The following is a 17,424-nucleotide window of genomic DNA, read 5'->3' on the forward strand; positions in this document are numbered from 1 at the left end:
TCTGTGACTTCTGACTCTCTTATTGATTGCAAAGATAAACCTTTTTATTTATTAGGAAGCTCAGAGAATGGTCAAACTAGTTTTTACATGATTTACCCAAAGAAGCGTCCAAAATGATGATTTATTTCAGGTTTTACTGATGGTGTTTTCATGTTGCAAAGGAAGGTTTTAATTGAATCTGACAGATCTTTTGATCAGAATGCATCATTCCAAGAAAAATATTGACAGTATAGCAGACAGAATGTGTTTAAAAGAGCATGCACTTTCAGGAATTGATTACAGGTTGAACCATAATTCTTGTGACGCCAGCCAGCAACAGAAACTAGTTAAACATTTCTGGATTCTTACCTTAAACCGTCACTGTTTTTGTGTGGTGCATGTCAGGCATCTCCCGTTGGCTGCAGAAGAGAATGGAAACTGAAGGCTGACCTCTGGCTGTCACCCTCCCACCGTCCTCAAGAGAAAACCATAAAGACAGAGGGATAGAAAGATGTAAGAATAAACAAATGATTCTCGCTCTTTGAAGATGTGAGGCGGCTGCGTCTTTCATGTGTTCCCACAGAGGTTTGCGCTGATGTGGACAATACATCTGATGTCACATTTGATCAGAGAAATATTCACTATATGCGTTGGGGTTCCTGAGTTCGAAGCAGTTTCGCAAGCTATGTGAGTTTCAGAGTTTTTCTCACTGTCTAATCGTCTATTAATTAATTATTAATTATCTGGGTTACATTATGTTGTATTTTCATATTTGATGTGAATCCAGCACTGGTGTTTCTGATGCACTTCTTCTCTGTTAGTCAAAAATAATGAATTTTATGTTGTTATCCACATGACAGGGGTCTCGCAATGTTGGTCAGCCTACCACTTTGGTCCAGGCCAAAAAATCTCAACTACTCAATGGATGGTCAAGAAATGTGGTACAGACCATGTGACATCCACTCCAGTTTGAATTGTAATGACTTCATCAGGTCAAAATTTAAAATTTTGCAAAATTAATGAAACCCCCATCAGGATTGGCTGTACTTTTAGTGCTTATGTTAGTGTAGCATGGTAAAATAATGAAGTAGGATAGGGTTTTCAGCTAAGAGCGCCACTGTGCTTACTACAGCTTCACAGATAATCTTTGCTGTAGTCTTAATTCTACAACAAACAGCAAATGTAAAACCAATCCTTTTTTCCAAGAAAATATCTACTTTACAGCACATGCAGACCCACTGATAGCAGCAGTAGTTTGACTCTGATTTAGAAGACATTGTGTTTCTCCACTTAAATCTTAGCCATCATCATGTCCATTTGTGGCTGGCAATTGGACACAACTTTAATATTAAATCTGTGATTCAGATCTGAGGTTTTCTCATGTAAAGAAAAGCCCAGCTGTGGGCCTTGTACATTAGTGGAGTTGTTGCTGCTCTTGAAAAGGTCAGTCCTGTAAGTGTCATAATAAGATCCTCACAGTCAGTGTTCGGCTGAGCCACCACGCGGCGGAAACAGCACGTTTAATAATTTCTGTTATTACACCTCTGAGTCAGACTAGAGTAAACAAAACTTCAGAAGTGATGTTATTTTTTTTTTCTGACACGTCAGCCAGTGGGAACTGGAAAGGAAATAATGCGATGAGCATGATGCTGGAGTGTTGGGATACAAAGGAGAAAACCATAGTTAGACTCTTTTAAGTTTCTGTCAGGGAACAAAAGTTATATTAGGCTTCTCATAAGTGACTGTGATAATACAGATTTGCTACAAAAATGAGGTTGTATAAAAACCTGTATATGTATTTAACCCTCTATTGCATGAAATATTACTTTGACATGGTAAAAATGTTTTGCATGTTTTTATTACTTAAAATGAGCTAAATAACAGATATATTAAAAAAAATCTTAAAAAAGTTTAAAGGGGGTCGTTGGTAAATTGTTGCCCTATGGCAACAATATGCAATCGTGGAAAGTACCATAAAATCAACATTATTTACCAAAAAACTCATTTTATTTAAAACAAGACTCAACAAATCCATCTCATACTTAGTGAAATGTTTAAACAAACATTTATACATTAATAACATTATATAATTTCAACAGTTATCTGAAATGTCTGGTAATAATAACCCGGAACCTGGAACCTGTCTCACTGAAATACATCATTCATTCATTTCATTTCATTCAGTCATTTCTTGCTGTTTCATTTCATTTCATTCTCTTCATGCCTTGTGAAAGTCAACAAAGCAGTTCCTCTCTGCAGTGAAGCAAAGGAAAACTGCACACTTGGAGCACTTGCTTCTCACAATGCCCTTGCATCCTGGCATTTTGCATCTGCCCTTCTCAGATGCATGCAAGGGCCAGTGGTTGGTGCGGTCTCTGCGGACAGGATCTGGCGGGACAAAGCTTTGCGGCCCTCTTTTATTTTTCCCCACAACAACAGCTTGTGAAGGTCTCCCCTTCCTCTTGTTGCTCACCTTGTTCTCCATGCACAAGCATGAGGCCACTTGGATTTTGAAGTCCAACAGTGGGAGATGGGCAATCTCTGGCATCTGGGACTGGCAGTCTCTTCTGTAAAGCAGCCACGCCTCTACCAGGGTCATGTCAAGCATGTGGAATACAATGCGGTGGTACCATTTCTTGGACCGGATCTTGGTGCGATAGAGGGCGATCAAAGAATCCAAAAGATCCACTCCCCCATGCTCTTGTTGTAGACTGCTACTACATTAGGGGCGTGAGACACGGACCACCTCTTTTTTTTTTTTGTCCCATCTTAGGACTTGTGTGGTGGGGTTTGCTGCTACGAATGTGCTTAGGAGGGTCACAGGACGGTTGTCAAACCATTTGACAGCCCAGAGGTTCACACCATTGTGAGTGGTCATCTTCTCTTCATGTGTTCCCCGTCCTTTGCTTTCATGGCACGATCATCCATAAATGTGCAGCCTGCAAGACGGCCCTGTCTCACAGTTCCGACACTATGGATCTTTTCCTTCTCCAGGAGTATCTGCAGGTCCACACTGCAGAACCAGTTGTCAAAAACAACTTGTGTGAAATGTTGGTGGGGATAACTGAGGCCAACTTCAGCACAATGTTTCCGCTCGCACCAATGTCAGGGAATCCATGACAGGGTTGAATGGACCCTGTGTACACATCAAAGTTGTACACAATGCCATGTTGGTCTGCTAGGATGAAGATCTTGTAGCCCCAGCGCTTTGGCTTCATAGGTATGTACTGCTTCAGTTGGCTCTTCCCCTTGAACGGCACCATCTGCTCATCAACACAGAGCATTTCATCCATGGGTATGCTCCTGTAGCTGTCATTGAGGAAGTTGAGGAGAGGTCTCACTTTGAACAGCTTATCGCCCCCTGGTACCTGGTTGTTGTTGTCAGCAAAGTGGAGATGTCTCTTGATATTTTCCCATCTATTTAAACTCATGGTGCTTGCAACCATCTCCACCCTTGTTTGTGGGTTCCAGTACAACCTGGTTTTTGGCAAGACATGGATAGACATGTGGAAGCACACTCCAATGAACTGCTCCATTTCTGCAACAGTAACATTGAGGGGTCTGGTGACATCACGCTGCAATGCATAGAGATTAGTTTGCCTGACAACTTCTTCCATTATTTCTCTGTGAAAAGGTGGCGGAAGTAATCCACTGGTTCTGATACTCCAGATGGCTCCGGAGGGAGCCTTTCCATTGTGGCACAGGTGGATGTTTTTTTTTCTGCCACTTAAGGTTTTTCGCCTTATGGAACTCTATGTGTCATCCCTCCCTGCTTCATCTGTTGACACTAACAACACAAATCTGCATTTTAGATAACAACAATTGACAACTCCTACAAACATTCACACAACCATGCACATGCTCCTGAGGATGAACTATCTAGTACTTCTACCTGCTTCCTCTGGCTCTGGCTCTGTGTCTGTGTCTGACTCTGACTCTGACTCTGATTCTGATTCTGAGCTGCCCCTGCTCTCATCCAGGTTTACATCAACCTCGTTGTCTTCATCACTGTCCACCAGCTCATCCTCACTCTGCTCTAGCGGAACAGTATTTCTTCCCTGTTCCCTTTCCTCTCCCTAGAAGTAGCTGGGATGCATCTTTTATGGAGGAAATGGGATAATATGTTACAGATAACCTACAAAATACCTTAAATCACAAAATATAAAAAATTAATAATGTTTTTACCTTTAAAACATAAGCAAAGTTGTAAACATAGTCTCGAGTAGTTTCATGCTATGTAAGTCAATGGGACTCCATTAGGTTGAATGCACCAGGAGATTTCCATATTTGCATACAGTTGCCATATGGCAACAAATGCATTTTAGCATATTACAAAAACTTATAAAATCAAAACTGAATTTAATGTTAAAAAATTAAAGTTTACTTACCCCAGATAGTGATTTCAATTTTTTATTTGATGAAAATGTTCCAAAATTCTGAATAAAAGGCAATCTTCGGGAGCCCCAGACAGTGATGTTTGGATGTCAATGTCCATGAGCAAAAGGACTGGCAAACAGGATATCCTGGTCATGTGACCTCATAATTGTATTTCCTTCAAGTAAAGCCCCTTTTCACAACTAACTGCAAAAACATAGATTTTATATTACAGCTTTTAGAAAATTAAGAGAAAGTAATTGTTGCCATATGGCAACGCTATCAATAGAGGGTTAAATTAGCTGTTTAGACAAGAATGAATAGTTCAGCTCAAAAGAGCCCCGTTTTTCTTCATGTCCCATGGATTTGAAATAGTATCTTGCCATCTAGTTTTAGAGAATTTCTCCTATCTTCATAATCTTTTATAGTATGTAAGTCTGCAACTGATCTGAAAGCAGAAAAATGAAAAAATTAAGACAAACAGTATAATGTTTGCCCCTCACTGTGTCCTGGATGTTGTTTAAACTCCACAAAAAGGATCCCAATTGAAACTATCAGTGCTTCTACTGTTGATACTTGAATAAACTATAGCTATTTTGCCAACACTTCACTTTTCATTACACTCTGAACGCAGACTGCAGAAACAAGACATCATTCCACATGGGTGATCAAAACTTCATAGAACAGGTATTTGTAATGGAATACATTTCCATTGCAAGGTAAAGGATTTCAGTACTCCACTACTATTCCCTCCACAAATATTGACTGAAGTATGAATGTCCTTGTTCTTGAGATCTACTCCTGCTGTTTGGAAAGGCTGTAATGTTAATAAAAGTGAAGTCTTTAAAGGTTGAAGTGTTTCCACAGACCGTTGAAGGCATCAACAACAGCACCAATGTCAGAAAAATCACAACTAGCAACACAAATGTAACAAAAGGAATAATAAAAAGTAAACAGAGTAAACGTAATCAACATATTTCAGCTCTGAATAACAAACCTTGAGAATATATATGAGGTATATCACATGATTCTCACAGCAAGCAGCTGAACTGCTCCTTGTTCACGTTAGTAAAACTGCTAAAGGACATCATGGGAGTGTACAGGTTGTTTAGATGAATGCAATCAATGTTATGTGACGCATTTTCTGTACAATTTAGTATCAAATCCCAGTGGCGCTGTAGATCACTCCATGTGAACTCTTCTCATCATCAAAGACGAGAAGCTTTGTACACTTGAAAATCAACAACTGCCCACACTAACAGCTCTCCACAGCACAGTGTATCACAGCCTGTGTCAAATTCAGACAATTAACTTTTGTGAGTGGGTGTATGATACATTTTGATGAATATATTGACATACATCTCCATCTTCTTCATTCATTTTGTCAAGGTTTTTACTTTGGGATCGGCTTTTGAACAAATTCTATAGCAGTCTGATCTGGCATTTATGTAACGAGATGTGAGATTGTAAACTGATCAGACCTACACGGACTGTGTTTTACTGACATGTAATACAATGTGAAATATTTAAATAATACTCAGTTGTGCACAATTAAATACTGGCAGGATAGACAGGCTTTCAACTATAGTAAAGAAACACCAAACCCAGAGTACTGTTACTAATATTTATATTTTATCCATTTTTTAAAATTAATTTCACAACAAACTTCCCATCAAAAGTGTGGTTCAAACCTGTACAACTTAATTTTTAAATCATGATCTCTACGTTGTTGAATGATGGTCCTGCTGAAGGGCAGAAAAAAAAATATGTAAAATGGATTATTTATAGCAAGTAATGCGACCATTAAATGTTGGCTTGTTGGACTTATCTAAGTCACTAACTTAATATAATTGTTCTCTAGCTTCTCTGAAGTGTTGCAGATACAGAGTACAAAATGTATGAGATGTGATCACAGGGTAGAGAAATGCTTTTGTATCTTTTAAGCTATCTCAGTAAACAAATAATTTAAATAAAGATTAGGTTAAACAAATCCTAACCCTGACAATGTTACTTTATATTAAAGCGGCAAGTACACTATGCTTTATATCTATCTTATTTTGTAATGCATTCTTTTGGCAGCTCAAAAGAAAGTAATGTCACTAGAATTTCAAACATGCTTTCTATAATATTTTAGAAAATTGCTGTAACCACAATGTTGTCTACATATTCCTTAATAAGCCTTTGGGTTTGTCTCGTTAATCTTTGCTTTAAAACTCCAATATATGCTGAATAATTTTGTAAAGATTCATTCTAGCTGGAGGAATAAAATAATACAGTTTGTCTCACTGATCAAAGTACTTATTGATCCTTCAGGAAAGGTAGAGATGTTATTGTGAATGTCAGTGGCTCCCCCTACTGGCAGATTGTAAAACCGCAGGACAATTCCTGTAGCATGGTTGGAATTTGATTTATGGTCAGGTGACCAAATTAAGTTATGATTTGCTCAGTCAAACTAAATATATGCTACTCTAAAATAACAAACAGATGGAACATTTGTTTATGTAGACTTACTGTTGGACAGTTGAAGCACCTTACATATGACCTATTAAGTTCATAACTCCAAAAATAGGTTTCAAACCAAGCTAGGGATAACACTCTGGCTATTTATTTAAAGATAGAAATACACATTTCCCTGAACACATAGGTTTTAGAAAAAGGCTTTGACTTCTTGCAGGGTTCCTGCAGATTTCAACAAGTTAAATTTAAGATTTAAGGTCATTACAAATACAGTTTAAGTCAAAGTTTACGCCCATAGTGGTAAAGAGAAAAAAAAAAAAAATGTTTTGTTAGTGGAGAAGGAAAATTGCTATCTGTTCCATTTCGCTTTTGATTTGTAGTTTGTTACAGCTTGATCAACATACATTTGACCTAAAAACACATTTAATAAGAGACTGACAACTGCAAAATGATACTGAAGACATTTTAAGGACTAAAATTCAGATTCAATTTTAGAGTTTAAGACCCTGCGGACACCCGTATATACTACTGATATGTAGTTGACAGATGGCTCTGAGGAAAAAACTGCAGGATCAGTGCTGCCCAACCACAGCAGCAGAGGATCACACATTTAATTACACTTTTTGAACTGCATAAATCAAACACAAAACACTGTAGCGGAAAGTTGCAATGAGTAGTTCTCAAATATTTGTTCATTCTGATGTAAAAAATTCAACTTTTAATACATCACTATCCTTGTGCAGTTCAAAATATTACAGCAAGTATAAAGGAAAAAAAGCACCATCTCACATTTAGCTGTTGTTACCCATTTGGCTGTCAAAAAAAACATTTCCTTAAAAACTTGTATTATAGTAAAATATTGTAACTTCAAGAAAATAACCACGAAACAAGTTTTTTTTTTTTTATATAAAAAATGGTTTTAACAATTTCTTTTTTCAGTATAAAACATTACAGAGTTCCAGGCCAATCAAACAAATTCACTGTCACAATCTGAAATAATCATGAACTCCCCAGTCAAACGTTCTACAATAACATACAAAGGGGGTTTTTTTGTCGTTAAGGGGTTTTCTGAACTTTTCTTCTAGTTATGGGAAAATATTACAACACAAAGCCTAACAATCACCCTTCGTTTGCTATAATATTAATAATAAAAAAGAACAAATGTGAACTCCTGGTCCGATCAAAGCCCAAGCCCCGAAATTTCTGGTCAACGTGGCATCTATGCAGTCTTCTGCTGGCCCTTCTTGCCAATGAGGGATTTGTGGATGTGGGGAATTACACCTGAAAACAAACAAAAAAACATTGGTGAGATTAAACGACTCATGCAAACGTAGCTGTGATCTAAAGATGTTTCTACGGCGTGTGTAGTGCAGAGGTAGCAGAGCACATCGACACCAAGCTACTAGGAAGCACTTATTATGCACGTACAAATCCAGAAAGAAAACAATGATAAATGAAAAAACTCACCTCCTCCAGCAATTGTTGCCTTGATGAGGGAGTCCAACTCCTCGTCACCACGGATGGCAAGCTGCAAGTGACGGGGGGTGATACGCTTCACCTTCAAGTCTTTGGAGGCGTTGCCCGCCAACTCTAGTACCTGAGAACAAAAACGACCATGAACAGACATTAACGCAAACAGCAGCATCTCACACGAACACTGCGTGGCGTGACATCCAAAGCCACTGTTAATCACAGACATGCGCCAAATGAGGAAGGCTTACTTCAGCAGTGAGGTACTCAAGGATAGCAGCACTGTACACAGCTGCTGTGGCTCCTACACGACCGTGGCTGGTTGTGCGAGTCTTCAAGTGCCTGTGGATACGACCCACTGGGAACTGGCAGGAAACAGATACAAGACAGTGGTTTGAGTAATATAAAAGGGGTAAGCCCCTCTGCGATGATGGAGGGTGTCACATAAGGTAAGCAGTAAAGCCACAAACGGCTGTGTGAAGATGTGAAGATTTACCTGCAGCCCAGCCCTCTGGGAGCGCGACACTGCTTTTGCCTTGGCTTTGCCACTGTCTTTTCCTGCTTTGCCACCAGCCTGCATGGGCCAAAACAGGAAACATGGAGAGAAATCACACAAGGGAAGCAAAACAAGAGGCAGAAATGTGTGGAGCTGTGGTGTTACTGTGGTATTTTGAAAAATCCCTTTATAGAAAACCCTAAACTTCAAAGCACCTCAAGCTATTAAATGAGTGGGTAAAGGAGCTCGAAAAACCAAATATTTGCGCATGAAGTGGTTAAATTACGAAAGGAAAAATGAAAAGGTCAACACTAAACGAACTGCATTAACACATCAATGAGTGACGTTACAGAAGCCCGGCTGAAACACTATCGATTTCCCGCCAATCAAATATAAAAGCATAACAAACACAAAAATAGCGGCAACAATAAGAGTAACCACGAATCGCAAGCATAAACCCGATAATTAACCTGATTAAATTAAGAAAATAACAAAAAAAATAACAGCTTTTCTGACAGAAATAGTAGAAGCTGTCAGCGGGCTGCTGCCTGCGACCCCGCGACAAATAGAAAACAGAAGCGCCGCTTTAAGACGGGTCACACTTTAACTTTTCACTCACCAATTTCAACAGACAAAAGTTTTTCTGTCAGAGGCACCCAGTCGCACAGGAATCACACAGTGGGTTTTACTCAATTAACTTTGTTTACAGACTTATAACGAAAGCCTTATGATCAACTGTTAACAGTTAACAAACCGTTGAGCTAATGAAGTAGCTCAACTTAGCTTCCTAATGGTTGCTAATCCACCTTTCAGAGAGGCTAACGTTACACCGCGCGGAAAAAAACCCCTCTCGTGTGTACTTCTTTTGAAGCACTCACTTTCTGTAAAAGTTAAAATATCCCAAACACACAGAAATATAACAGTACCGTTAAAATAAAAGCGAGTTCTCGCGCTAATGGTAATGCTAACGCGTTAGCTGACAGTTAGCGCTTTAGCCAGCTTTGTAACCACACACCTTCTGCTCGGATTTCCTCAGTTCAAATTCAAAACAGCACTTTCTACAGTGGCACATTAATTACAACACACGTGTACCAATATCCCTGCTAATGCATAAAGCATACACCGAAGCGCACATACCATTTTTACGTCTCGTTATTTGATTGTAGAACTGGGTAGATAGCAAACAATTTCGGCTCCCGAAAGCAAAGAAACAATAAACCCTTTCGGAAATCTTTTGCATGAGACCCCTCGTGGGAGTCTGGAGAGCCAATCAGAACGCGTGTTGTTACTTCGAATCTCCGTTTCGACCAATCACCAAACCGCTTGCACAACATTCACCCATCCCCCACCACAGGATCATCGTGCCTGCTTTTGCGCACGAAACCAACCAGTAGGCGGGACTGTGTGTGGTGAGTGTCCTTCCAGGGGCATCCATCCCAAAAAATGTACAAAATACACCATCAGGAGGCCATTGTGGGAATTAACTCCTGAATTTCACTACCGTGGCACTCATAACTTCTTAAAATACGTGTATGTTTGTGCTAACTGCAGTTAGAAACGGGTTATGGCAACAGTACATTCACCAAAGGGCAGAGTATCCGCTGTAGATATACCCTCAACATGAGGTTATCACTGCCATGGAGATCTGTTACGGACTGTAAATACTATATCCACTCGAATGTCATCCAGGAGGCGGGTGATGTTTTAATGACAGACAGGGGAGTTGGCCAATGAAAACACGAGCCCGCTGTCTGATGTTGTGATTGGCAGCCGCAGCGACCAATCACAGCTCAGCAGCCAGCGTCCGGTTTCCTCTGCGAGCTCGGCGAGCAAGGGGGGGGTGGGGGTCAAAGATACGCAGAGAAACGGGCTGCTGGTGGCGAAGATGGCGGATGGGGACAGTGGCAGTGAGCGCGGTGGCGGCGGTGGCAGCAGCGGTGGCGGAGGGGGAGGAGGAGGAGGCGGCGGCGGCGGGTTTCAGCATTACCAGCGGGACTCGGAGACCCAGGAGTTGGCCTCGAAGCGGCTGGACATTCAGAACAAACGCTTCTACCTTGATGTGAAGCAGAACGCCAAAGGCCGGTTCATCAAAATTGCCGAGGTCGGCGCCGGGGGCTCTAAAAGTCGGCTGACCCTCTCTATGTCAGTTGCGGCAGAGTTCCGCGACTACCTGGGGGATTTCATAGAGCACTACGCCCAGCTTGGGCCTAGCACCCCGGAGCAGATCGCCCAATCTTCCGGCGGGGATGACACCGGGCCTAGACGGGCCTTGAAGAGCGAATTCCTTGTGCGTGAGAACCGCAAATACTACCTCGATCTGAAGGAGAACCAGCGGGGTCGGTTTCTCCGGATCCGACAGACCGTCAACCGAGGCCCCGGTTTCGGAGTCGGGGTGGGTGGCATCCCCGGGGCTGGCCTGCAGGCCGGGCAAACCATCGCACTCCCGGCCCAGGGCTTAATAGAGTTCCGCGACGCCTTGGCCAAGTTGATAGACGACTACGGGGGAGACGAGGAGGAGCTGGCCGGCGGCGGAGGGGCCGGGGGCTACAGCGAGCTTCCGGAGGGCACCTCGATCATGGTGGACTCCAAGCGGTTCTTCTTTGACGTGGGATCCAACAAGTACGGAGTTTTCTTACGGGTGAGCGAGGTGAAGCCCAGTTACAGAAACTCTATAACAATCCCCTTCAAAGCGTGGAGCAAGTTCGGGGGAGCGTTCAGCCGCTATGCCGAGGAAATGAAAGAGATCCAGGAGCGGCACCGGGATAAGATGTACGAGAGGAGAGCCGGAGAGGAGTCGGAGGGCGACGACGTGGACGACGATTGATGGAGAGGTGGCTACTTGTGATGAAGCTGACAACATGATGCAAAGCCTGGCGATAAACAGAGAAACAGAGAGAGAGGAACGACTATCCTGTGCATGACGAATCGAACTTTAAAAATGCTAAAACAACGGATTAAAATTTAAAAAAAAGTATATTTGACTGAGAAATTACTGTCTATATAAGAGAATCATGTTCTAAAGTTTAGGTGGATGTTATAGCTAAATGAGTGCGGACTGCAGAAGTCAGCTCCTGTATGAGATTCCCCATGATAAATATATATATATATAGGAAAATATATATATTATATATATATGATTGTCTGTTGATAACCTCACAAATGTAGCCCAGCAAATTAAGTTTGACAGTGCTCAAGACACAGCAGTAGGTTACCAGTCACACTTCCTGGTTGATATCCAATGGTAAGAGCTCACCTGGCGCTGACCTATAGTCTGTGGTGGGTGATATGATGATGATGATGATGATGATGATAACAAGGAAGTGTGGCAATCTCATACCAGCAGGTGCAAAGTGGGAGTGAGACAGAGTGCCTGCATCACTCACCATGGCTGTGTGTGCGTTATTGTCTGAAATGACCTGTAAGGGACGGCTTGCCCAGACAGACCCACAACACCCGGAGCCACAGTCTCAGCTATAGGGGGCATCCTTGGCATCGCAGGACATCTTCTCGGCCCAGCGAGGTCCCATAAGGTGATCTGTTACAAGCACACGACTCATTTGGATTCTATGGACAATCCAAATGAGTCCAAATGACCTCCCACCCCCATACCATTTCCTCCTTCTCCTCCCTCTCTCCCTCCTGGGTCATCCTTCAGGTGCTAACCTCCTGCTCCGATAGCTGAAATGTGGCGAGGCCTGCTCACACGTGGCTTCTTTTGTCTCAGGGCTGGCGAGTCCAATCCATATTTCTGGGTATATCAGCATTACCTGTGCCTGTGCGTCATCCTCAAGAGACCTGGTCAACTTGTTGCTACAGCTGAGACGTCTGTGGCAACTGATGATGTCTCATGTGATGCAGGCCCACGCCTGACCCCTGTGACCTTTTTATCAAACGGGGGACACAGTGAGCTCAGGCCTCTAGCACTGGTCACAATTTTTCAAGTTAAAAGCTTAATATTGCCGGGCTGGAGCTACGGTCTCAAGGGAATTGACCTTGTTGACGTATTTAGGGTGCGCCATTTGGATCCTTTTAATCTTGAACTCAGACCATTAATGACTGAAGCAGTATTCAGTCTGATTGTAAGAAAGATTAGGTGCTTTTGGAAAACAAAACCCACAATGGGGTGCTGTACTTAAAGAAAAAAAAAAGAAAAACTATATACTGGAAGAGATTTACTTACTAAAAAGATCAAGTATAGATAGAATTATTTTTCAAAAGAGATATATTGAAATATGTCTTAGAAATATGAGACATTTATTAGATAATGCTGCCTAAAGTGGCTTATTTAAAACACTAAACTTGGATGCAACTGTCCAGGGTGATATTTCATACCTGCTTTTTTCCTAACATTTCTTTTATTCCTTAGAGGAAATTAAGAGTACAATAAATTGATAACACAGTATGTTACAGCAATTTCTAGAAACAACTTCATTGAAGTAGTTTGTCAGCAAACACTCAGCACTCCAGTTCACTTTACATAGCATCGAGTTGCCCCCTCGTTTCAGTCCAACCGTTTAAACCATGTTTTGTCATAAACTGGCTTTCCATCAGTTGCCATACGACGCGAACGTAAGCACCTGCAATCATCAACATTTTGTCTTTTGTGCTCCTTTTTAAAAATATGATCTTTTTTTTTTTTTTTGCATGCCTGCTCTTACGCGGAGCTGCCTTGTGTTCTTTTCTTTTGCATATTCTGATTGCTGTATGATGGTATTTATCCATTTTTGAGAGCGGTTTCAAGTTTTATTTCTTGCAATGGAAAAAAAAAAGTTTACTTCTCAGCCTAATAAAAAAAAAAAGCCACAAAGTTCCCATGCTTTGGGGAATGTCACTTTCATTGTCCCACTTCCTTTGGTGTGTAAACCTCTCGTTGAATTTTACTTTACCCACTTCAACACAACAAATGCAGAAATGTCATATGAAAAAAATAAACACCTGGGAGCAATAGTTTTTTTTTTCTTTTCTATTGATATAAATATACTATATATAATATTACACATGAGATTGAACTACATCCTTCTTCCTGTACTGTGTTACGTGAAATGGCAGCTGTTTCAGTCGTGTGTTCTGCTGTAATATTCTACCAAGTTCCTTTCAACGAGAAATAAAAAAGGTTTTTGCTCAGGAGAGGTGTGCTCTTTTTATCCTCCCACTTCAGGGTGGAGACCACTCTATCTTTACCTGATAAGTGCAACAAAGTTGTCAGGATTTTTCTTGTTATTTTAGGTAACTGCAGGACATTTTCTCAATGAACTGATTAATCATTTTGTCCATAAAATGTCAAAATATAGTGAAAAATGCTCATCACAATTTGTCAGTTTAAGGAGGCTTCTTAGATGTCAAAATATATTTGGTTTACACCCATATAACTAATCTTTTACTTAAAATAGTAGTACTATTGCATTCTAGTAGTGAAAGCGCATTAGTGTTACCAACAAAATGAAACTATTTAGTTGTGAGTAATGTATGTATTATAAATGGCCATGTTGACTGTTAAAGGTCCAGAAATGGAATATAATATTCATAACTCTGTTTTCATTAGTGTGTTATAATACACAAACACAATATCTGATATATTTAGAGGGTTTAAAGCTTAATCTGAAAAGTAACTCGTAACTAATAGCTGTCAGATAAATTAGAGTAGAAGTATTAGTAACATCAAATGGGAACACTAGAGTACCAGCACCTCCTACTTAAGTACGGCCCTTTAATAAATGTACTTCCACTAGTAAACATTTTCAAGTGTTCAACTGTTAAAGTAGATCATATCTCTTTTCAGACCTGGGAACCATTTTTTTAAATATAAGCTCTGAGGGCAAAGAAATCAGCATGTAAACGTCAACATTTGTCTCATTCAAATGAGAGATAACAACTGGTGTTTTTACAGATCTGAGCATCCCCTCCGGTGGAATGTGTATCAGTGAAATCACTTGCTGTAATCCTATTTTTGTTGGCCCTGTGACGCACCTCAACACCATTCCAAAAAACTAAATACACATAGTACATTTTTATAGAGAGGAACACACCTTATTGGCAATATTTGTTTTGGCCCTGATACAATTTCTACTCAGCAGAATATTAGGTAGTAATTATGAGCATTGTTGTGAGGTATGAAGATGACAATTAGTGAAGAAAACAGTGGTGGAAGTAGCTGAGATGCTCTAATGAAGTAAAAGTATTAATACCTCATATTAAAATACTCCAAAAGGTAAAGCACTCTTAATGAAAAATGGCAAAACAATTAGAGTATAGCCTAATATTTATCATATATACACTCCTGAACAAAATCTTAAGACTGGGAGAAAAATGACAAGTATTTGCATTTCACGTTGGTGGAACGTAACAAGATTGTAAGTAGAGGTTCAAAATGCCAAAAGAAGAAACAGGAGACAAAACAATAGGGGGACACCCAGGATGGTCCGAAAGAGCAACGTTATTCCCCTGGAAGAAGTCCTTCGTCAGGCGAGCGTTGTGAACTGCAGCATTGTCCTGTTGAAAGACCATCATCACCACACAGACGAGGGTCCTCAGTCAAGAGGGATGCCCGCTGCAACATCTCCACATAGCCAGCCACAGTTTGACGTCCCTGCACAACCTGAAGCACCCCAGATCATGATGGAGCCTCCTCCACTGTGGCCTTTGAAGACGTTTTTTGTTCTTTAAGCCCTTCTGTCGCAGATGCCGTCTGATGGTTATTGGGCTACAGTCAGCATCATTAAGGGCCTTAATTTGGGCCGAGGATAGGCCTGTGTCTCCGGCTCCTCCGGCTCAGCGCAGGTGAATTTTTTTGGGGTCTACCACTTGACCTTTTTGTCCCATAAACCTCAGGATCTTTTAAGAAATTTAAAAAGACTGTCTTACTGCGTCCAACCTCGGCATCCATGGCGCGTTGCGAGAGGCCTTGCTTGTGCAGCTCACCAATCCTGCCACGTTCAAAGACAGAAAGCCTTTTTGCCTTTGCCATCAGGTGTTCATGACAGTGTGAATGCCTGATAGAAAATGACGTGAAAGCCAGATTTTTGCACAGACTTGGACTTTTTAAGGCTATGGTTTTAAACTTTTGATCAGCTGATGAACAGCCTGTTTGAGTTTAAATGCAATTTTCAATAAATTGCCTCCTCTATTGTTTTGTCTCTTGCTCCTGTTTCTTCTTTTGGCATTTTGAACCTCTACTTACAATCTTGTTATGTTCCACCAATGCGAAATGCGAATACTTGTCATTTTTCTCCCAGTCTTAAGATTTTGTTCAGGAGTGTATGATGATCCTCCATCTAAGACTATCACCTCATCTGCTGTAAGTAAAAACAAAGCTGTGAAATCTTCTCTGGGAATGCTTGTGATTTTTTTTTAAGCCACAAAAAAACAACAAAACAGACAAATGACGAGATGGAAAAACATTGAAAGTGTGAGGGTGCGTCAAAACACCTGACTGTAATAAAAGACTTGAGTTTGAATACAAATAATATGTACTGAATATGTATAGTATTGTGCCACAATACATCTAATCAAGAATACCCTCACTGTGTAAAGTGACATAAAGACTTATTGAGGGTGTTGTTAGTGGCATGTAAAAATGGTTTGAATTGCATTCAAACTAAGAACTCAAGTTGATATCTTTAATGAAAACTGGCCAAAATGGCTTACCCATGTGTCAACTATAAGGCCTGGTTTTGTATAGTGGACACATAATGATGATAAGGGAATATTTTCCATTTTGAAATAATTATTTTTTCCTCAGAATCACTACAGTTAGTGTGAACATGTTCATACATGGATATGTGGGGGGGGGGTGTGCGTTTATGCATGTATGTAGCAGAGTAGGCTATATATATATATATATTTGTATATATTTGTATATATGTATGTGTTGTTGCAGCTGGCACATATGTATTACTACATACTACAATACAAAGTTAAACATTTTTTAAAAAAACCCTCCTTGAAAGCTTACAATCGTTGCCTCTTTTCCAGCTGTATAACAGTTCCTGACAATCTTATAGCCCTTGTCTTACATTGATAGTCAGATAAGGCAACACTTATTGCTATATCATTACATCAAACTAAACATCCAGGAAGCAAGGCCGACTAGAGGCCGGTGTATCCCTCGAGGGTTGCCTGGCACCCAAAAATACTCTACAGGCCTGCATGGTGCAGGTTAACAGGTCAACATGTGAAAGGCCTGACAGGTCGGGTTCCAGTGTGTGGTTTTATTTTAAAGGTACTGAAAATGGCCCAGCTGTCTGCAGTCTGTCAACTGCCAGTCAGAGGAAGGATGATTCACAGCCAGAAACACTGCAGACGCTGTTGTTTTTTTCAAATGATGACATAGATACGTGATTTCAAAATCACAAAAAATCATGAAGTGGTTGCGTTTCAGTGAGAAAAGTTGACACTGACACTGACATCACTGGCCAAATTGAAGGTTTTTCTTCGAGATGTTTCATCAAAATCAGAGCAACTTACAATGTGTCCACATGTACCTGTAAAAGCCCTCAAGGTTGCTGTACCGGTGCTGAAGGATTTGTTTGAGTAATGTGAATTATGTCCCCTTAAAGACAATTTGACCACTCAGCAACCAACAAACTCAGCAACACAGGCCGCAAAAACATTTGTTATTTGAAGTTATTTTGATTTTCAAGCTAACATTT

At 40.6% G+C, this 17,424-nt stretch overlaps 2 protein-coding genes across 3 annotated transcripts; one reads left to right on the forward strand and one right to left on the reverse strand.

Moving 5' to 3' along the window:
* Positions 1-7,497: 7,497 nt before the first annotated feature.
* LOC127376725 (histone H2A.V) lies at positions 7,498-10,076 on the reverse strand. Of its 2 annotated transcripts, XM_051423915.1 has the most exons (5): positions 9,914-10,076; positions 8,777-8,854; positions 8,532-8,645; positions 8,278-8,407; positions 7,498-8,091 (listed from the first exon to the last, which is right to left on the reverse strand). In XM_051423915.1, exons 1-5 carry the CDS (start codon positions 9,914-9,916, stop codon positions 8,030-8,032), a joined length of 387 nt encoding a protein of 128 aa, XP_051279875.1. In that variant the 5' UTR covers positions 9,917-10,076; the 3' UTR covers positions 7,498-8,029. The 2 variants fall into 2 exon arrangements, with proteins under 2 accessions (XP_051279875.1, XP_051279874.1); XM_051423914.1 differs by lacking the exon at positions 9,914-10,076 and having other exon boundaries at positions 8,777-8,860.
* A 533-nt stretch (positions 10,077-10,609) lies between these two features.
* On the forward strand, positions 10,610-13,903 carry purba (purine-rich element binding protein Ba). Its single transcript, XM_051423912.1, has one exon. The coding sequence runs from the start codon at positions 10,662-10,664 to the stop codon at positions 11,598-11,600; it is 939 nt and encodes a 312-aa protein (XP_051279872.1). The 5' UTR covers positions 10,610-10,661; the 3' UTR covers positions 11,601-13,903.
* The last annotated feature ends 3,521 nt before the right edge of the window (positions 13,904-17,424 follow it).

The sequence above is a fragment of the Dicentrarchus labrax genome, unplaced genomic scaffold (genome assembly GCF_905237075.1).
Source record: "Dicentrarchus labrax unplaced genomic scaffold, dlabrax2021, whole genome shotgun sequence".
NCBI lineage: Eukaryota > Metazoa > Chordata > Actinopteri > Moronidae > Dicentrarchus > Dicentrarchus labrax.